This window comes from Arachis stenosperma, chromosome 5, assembly GCF_014773155.1.
Source record: "Arachis stenosperma cultivar V10309 chromosome 5, arast.V10309.gnm1.PFL2, whole genome shotgun sequence".
In the NCBI taxonomy this organism is placed as follows: Eukaryota; Viridiplantae; Streptophyta; class Magnoliopsida; order Fabales; family Fabaceae; genus Arachis; species Arachis stenosperma.
The window spans coordinates 61,481,188-61,487,234 of NC_080381.1; the positions used below are offsets into that span (position 1 = coordinate 61,481,188).

A 6,047-nucleotide genomic window follows, 5' to 3' on the forward strand; every position below is an offset into this window, starting at 1 on the left:
GTCTTTAATTAAGGTTGTAATGGGGTCAAGCTAAAGGTAGGGGTATATGTATAAGGCTAAGAGAGCTAATAAGTGAATCCTTAATTAGTCTAAGATCTCACCTAACATACATACTTTCTAAGTAAAGCTTCTTTACCTATTTCCCCATATTTTTTCCACTTTTGATGTTACATGCTCATGCCTTATTTTAACTTTTATCTTATGTGCATTGTTTTCATTTTGCAATTGGGGGATCGTCTTGTATCCCCTTTATTCAAATAAAATAATTTTTTTAATGCACATGGTAATTTAATTACTTTAATTTCACATGAGCATGTTTCCCAAAAATTCTTAATTTGGAACATCTTTATTCTTTTCAACTTTCTACCCTGTTTTTCATCATCCATGTTCCCAATAGGTTTCCCCACATTTAAACAATACATAATTTCTATCTTAAGCTAACCAAGGATTCAACTTGGGATTTTTATTTTGTTTTTCTGCTTAAGGCTAGTAATGTAGTTATAAAACAGAAGGGATTAAAAGGCTCAAGTGGGCTAACAATGGTGATGTAAAAGGTAGGCTTTATTTGGGATAAGTGAGTTAAAATCAAACAATGGCCTTAATCACTTTCTTGGCATGTATCTATATTCTATAATCGGACATATAGATTAAAACAAAGTAAAGAACACCAGAATAAATAAGAAGGGCAAAACACATAGGAATAAAATATTATGGCTTAAATGTAACCATACAATGAAGCTCAAAACTCACAGGCTGCGTGTTCTCTAACTCAAAAATCATATATCATTCATATATGTCATGCAGGTTTAGTTAAAAATTTCCATTATTCTCAATGTAAAACTTAAGGTGGTTTTAAAGTTCTAGTGTTTCTCCTTGATGAAATGTTGTTAACTAACTAACATGTAATGCTATATATACAAGGTGTGTGGATTGATTCTATTAAGGTCTCTAGCTTACTTGCTTTTTATTTTCAATCAAGTCAACTATCATATACTAAAAAGGGTAAACTATACTAATTAATCCACTTAAAATATAACTAGTAAACTAATGTGCAAATCAAGCTAAAATATCCAAAATAGTATACATATAGCTCAAAGTGCAAAATGCAAAAAGTACAATAAAAAGCAAAAAGAGAAAAATATGCAAAAATACAGAAAATGAACAACATAAGAGAGAGTTTGTAGTGGTTCACCAAAATAAAGCTATGCCAGAGATGGCAACCTCCCCACACTTAAATAATAGCATCGTCCCCGATGCTCACTCAAGCAAGGTGTGAAGGGGTGTCATCACTGGAAGGATGGGTAGCCGGAGTCTCTGTGGTGGTGGTCTGAGGATCTGCCTGCTGTAGAGGAGGTGCTGACTGAATGGGGATCTCGGAGTCTGTAGCCTAAATCTGAGGTGGGTCCTCCTGCTGGGGTGCAGTATGCTCGGAGCCTGCCTGCGGAGCCTCTCTCTATGGATGGATTTCCTCCTCGTGCTCATCCGCCTCCTCCTCAGATGGCTCTGATGGTGTGTCAGGCTCGGAGGGGATGTCGCCACCAAATCGTATCAGCAGCTTCAGGTGTTCATAGCGTCGTCGGCTGCGATGCCCAGATCTCTCATACCGGGGCTGGTTGCGGCGCTCCATCCTGTCCAGCTACTGAAACAAGCGGTGCACTAGGTGATAAATTGGCTCTGAGGCAGGTGGAGGTGCAGTAGTGATAGCAGGGGTAGCTGGGGTAGTTGTGGAGGAAGAAGGACTAGTAGATGGTGTGGCTGTATCACCGGAAGATGAGAGGAATGGAGGTCTGTAGCCCAAAGCTAGAAAGTTACTTCTGTGAGGGATAATCTTCCTGCATTCTACAGCAGGTGGCTTCTCATCAGCATCCTCCCACGGTACGTCAGCTCGACGTCCGAGCTAGGTAATCAGATACGGAAAAGGGGAGAGTGCCTCGGATGTGGACACTGGCCATGTAGGACCGGATAAAACGTGGCAGGTACAGGTCCTTACCCTTCATTACACACCAAAGGTGGGTGATCATAGCGGCCGGTATCTCTGTCTCATGGATACTCGGCATAACATAGTTGCTCAAGATCTGATGCCATAGCCGAGCCTCATCATTTAAGTAAATCCACTGGATTCCCTTAGGCATGGTGGTGTCCTGACCCATTTCCCATGGAACAGTCGGGTCAAGGGCTATCCGTGCCTTGACAGCATCCTAATCAAACTTCAAGAAACGCATGTCCTCCTCAGCCTTTTTGTACCCATCAGGCTGATCGGATTTATGCGAAAGCTGCAAAATGTCCTCAATGGCCTCTTCAGTGACAAGAATTTGCTTCCCTCTTAGGATCACTGCATCTAGGGAAGTGTTGAAGTAATTGCAGTAAAATTCCCTTACCCAAGATGCATTGACCTCTGTAAGTTTTCTCTCCAGAAAGAACCAGCCTCTGTCTTTGATCTGATCAGAGGTGTATTGCTGGAGTTCTTTTGGGATTTTCAGAGTCCGCTCTAAGTACAGGTTCCTGGAGGTTGCAAACACCGGATATTTCAACTCGCAGTATCGGTTTGCAAACTTTGTGGAATCAGTAGCAGGGAGTAGCTGGTCAGCCTTCTCCTGCGCAGTAAAGTGTTTCTCCCGCCAGGAGGCATCATACAGAAGTTCCATGAGAGACATAGAGGATTCACCTCTTTTCCGTTTGCCAGTAGTTGCCTTTCTTTTTCCCTTTCTTTGGGTGTCAGACATCCTGAAAGACAGAAATTAAGGATATAATGGGAATAGGAAAACATGTAGGCAAATAATAAAATAAGCACATAGTGGTAAAGGGGCAATAAAAGAATGAAAATTGAGTTAAGCAATGTGCATCAAAGATTGTATAGGAATTGAAATCCAAGAAAATAAATGCACAATCCATAATGTATTTAGAATTCATGTTATTTAGGAAGAATGATCATCATGCCATGGTTAGAAGGTTAAAGAGAATAGTGAGAATCCAGGAAAAAATGTTTTAAAAGGTTAGGTTTGGTTAGATTTGAAAAAGAGTTTAGGAAGTTAAAATTAATGAGTTAGTGAAAAATGGGTTAAGGTAAGTGGCATAAGGATAAGTTTCTAAGTAACAAGCATTCATAATTAGAAGCTACAGGTAACTCATAACCAAACAGGGAAAACAGGTTGATGCTGATTCAGATAGATATAGAAATAGCAAAAATTGGAATCAAACATCAAAAATGCAATTTATGAACCAGGAGATCAAAGAGAATAAGAATGCGTGCCCTGGCATTCATGAATTGGTTTGGGGGAATCTAAGGAAAGCACAATTGAAAATGCCAAAACCAAGACAAGAATGGAAACATTTTACAGAAATTTGGGCAGCATTCCGGCTAAAATTGGATTGTCCCGGAAAATAAACAGCAACAAAACAGTTCATATGAATGAAAATTAAAACATAGCTGCAATCACATATAAGGAGTACGAACATGAAAAAGGCAATGTAAAAAGCAGCATGAAACAAGAAAGTACAGCATATGAACAATAGCAACATCACAGAAACATCAGATTTGCAAAAATCATAAAGCAAGAAACACGAACAGCGCAATTATCAGGCCTAAATCCACTAACCACATCCTAGGCTACCTAACAACCTAGAATTCACTACAACATGCATATCTAACTAGCCTAATGATAAACATAAACGGAAAAAATATGGAATTAACTAAGAATGATAGAAGGGTGGCGTTCTGCGGAACCTAGTAGGTGAATTAAGGAGAGTGGGGCAGAGATGTGACTGGGGGATAGTGGTGGTGGCGTCTGGCACCGCGGAGGAGGGTGGCGCGGCGGCGGTGGCTGCTGTTTGGGGGCAGGGAGGGAAAGGTAGGTGTAATGGGGGTATGGGGGGAAATAGGGGAAGGAAGGGGGCGTGGGTGGTGCTAGGCGGTGACGGCGGCGCGGTGGTGGTGATTGTGAAGGGGGGCAGTGGCGGTGGAGGGTGGAAGAAGGAGGAAGAAGAAGAAAAAGGGGGGAAAAGGGGGGTGGGTGGCGGCGGGGTCTGGGTGGTTGGCGGGGTAGCGGCCGTTCGGTGATGGTGGCTAGGTGGTGGTGGTGTGATCGGAGAAGAAGAGAGGGAGGAAAGAGGTTTGGGGGGGCGTGAATGGTAGGGTTCGCGTGACTAGTGGTGTTATAAATTTGAATCCACGCGATCGTGTGGGGCACACGGTCGCGTGGCTGGAGTGAAATGGGGTTGACGCGATCGCGTGAGTGGCGCGATCGCATGGAATAGCTAAAAGAGTGAATGACGCGATCGCCTGGGGTATGCGGTCTCGTCGCTGGAAATTGTGCTAAACGCACGAATCCAGCGTCGTTTCAGCGCAACTCTCTGCCTCCTTTAAGGATTTTTTGTAATCCATGCGACGCGATCGCGTCGCTCACGCTGTCGCATGGGATTGCTGTTGTGCAAGTAACGCAATCGCATGGGGCATGCGATCGCGTGGGTATTTTGTGCAAAACGCACAATGGCCGCACGACTCCAGCCCAACTTTCTGGGCGTTGGATCCTTACGCCGATTTCCAGGTCACGTGACCGCGTGGATGACGCGGACGCGTGGAAGGTGTTTTGTCGCAACTGACGCGATCTCATGATCGATGCGGTCGCGTCGCACGCCCTTTTTTTTATCTGAAATACAGGTATGTAATTATGGAGTATGCAGTGCTAAATGCAAATGTTATGAATAACATCCAGGTTCAATAGATATAAACAATATAAAATAAAAAAAATGAAATAAAATGGAAACAGGAGCAATCATACCATGGTGGGTTGTCTCCCACCTAGCACTTTTAGTTAAAGTCCTTAAGTTGGACATTAGATGAGCTTCCTGCTATGGTGGCTTATGCTTGAATTCGTCCAGAAATCTCCACCAATGCTTGGAATACCAATAGCCTCTGGGGTCCCAAACTAGGCAGGTGAAGCTTCTGAGCAGCTTCAAACAGATTTTCAGGCTCCCGGGGTGATGAATATCAGAATATATATTCCAGGATCCCAAACTTTGGTTCCAAATCCGCTTTCATTTTGATCTATACTTTTCCATCCGGGCAGTTTGGAAATTAGATTCTCACCAAGATGACCAAACGTTTTCCGAGATCCATTCGATTGAACATGATACCAATCCGTGCACTTCGAGTTGAAGCGTGGAACCTTATTGAACCTTGTATACCAGCTCTGAGTGCGAGCCATTTTCCTTTTACTCTTAAAGCCGCAGAGAACTCTAAGCTGGCCATCTGTTTCATGTAAATCGTATTCAAGTGGAAAAATAAAGATAAGAGTAAAGGATTTTACCCACTTGAAGTCTGTGTTGGTTGGTAGTGGCCTTGGGATCAGTTTTTTTAGTGGTTCTGCAAGCTCTACTCCCTTATGGTCTTTAGTGAATTCCTCCACTTCCTTGCAAACCTTTTCCATTCCAGCCATGTCCTGGTCAAAGTCTTCCATATCTTCCTCATCACTTGAGTCATAATTAGGAGGTTGAGAAAAGTCGACCTCTGCATCATCTTCGTATTTACTTGGGGAAGATTCTTCTGTCTCAAAGAATTCACTTGTGGGTGCAAGTTCATCACTAGAGGGACTTGATTAGTGACTATCATCATCAAGGAAACATGGGTCTTGAGTTACTCCATCCAGTTCTTCATAAGATATCTGCATTAGAGGCTGTGCAACCTCCTATTTAGCGTCAATTGTAACATCCTTGACGGGGTCTTCCATGACTCTGTATTTCCTAGGAGGTTCAGCATCTCCTAAATCTTCAACCAACTCTTCTTCTTCTACAATGACAGTGTCCTCTACTTGTTCCAGTACGAAGTTATGCTCTATGTTGTCCACCGGAGTCTCTAGTGTCTTCTTCGTGCTGCATTCTTCATTAGATTCTCCACATGAAGCCGTGGGAGTTTGTTGAGTGTCTGAACGTCTGGAAGATAATTGATTTATTTCTTGCTCCAGTTAATGAAGGGTTGCATTGAACTGGTTTACTGATTCCTCGAAGCAAACCTGTAATTTTTGGCTTGATGGATATGGACATGGTGCGTA

At 42.8% G+C, this 6,047-nt stretch overlaps 1 protein-coding gene across 1 annotated transcript; it reads left to right on the top strand.

Moving 5' to 3' along the window:
- Nucleotides 1-3,454: 3,454 nt before the first annotated feature.
- Nucleotides 3,455-4,057, top strand: LOC130980838 (uncharacterized). The gene is made up of 2 exons (XM_057904479.1): nucleotides 3,455-3,463; nucleotides 3,704-4,057. The coding sequence occupies exons 1-2, from the start codon at nucleotides 3,455-3,457 to the stop codon at nucleotides 4,055-4,057; spliced, it is 363 nt and encodes a 120-aa protein (XP_057760462.1).
- Nucleotides 4,058-6,047: the final 1,990 nt, after the last annotated feature.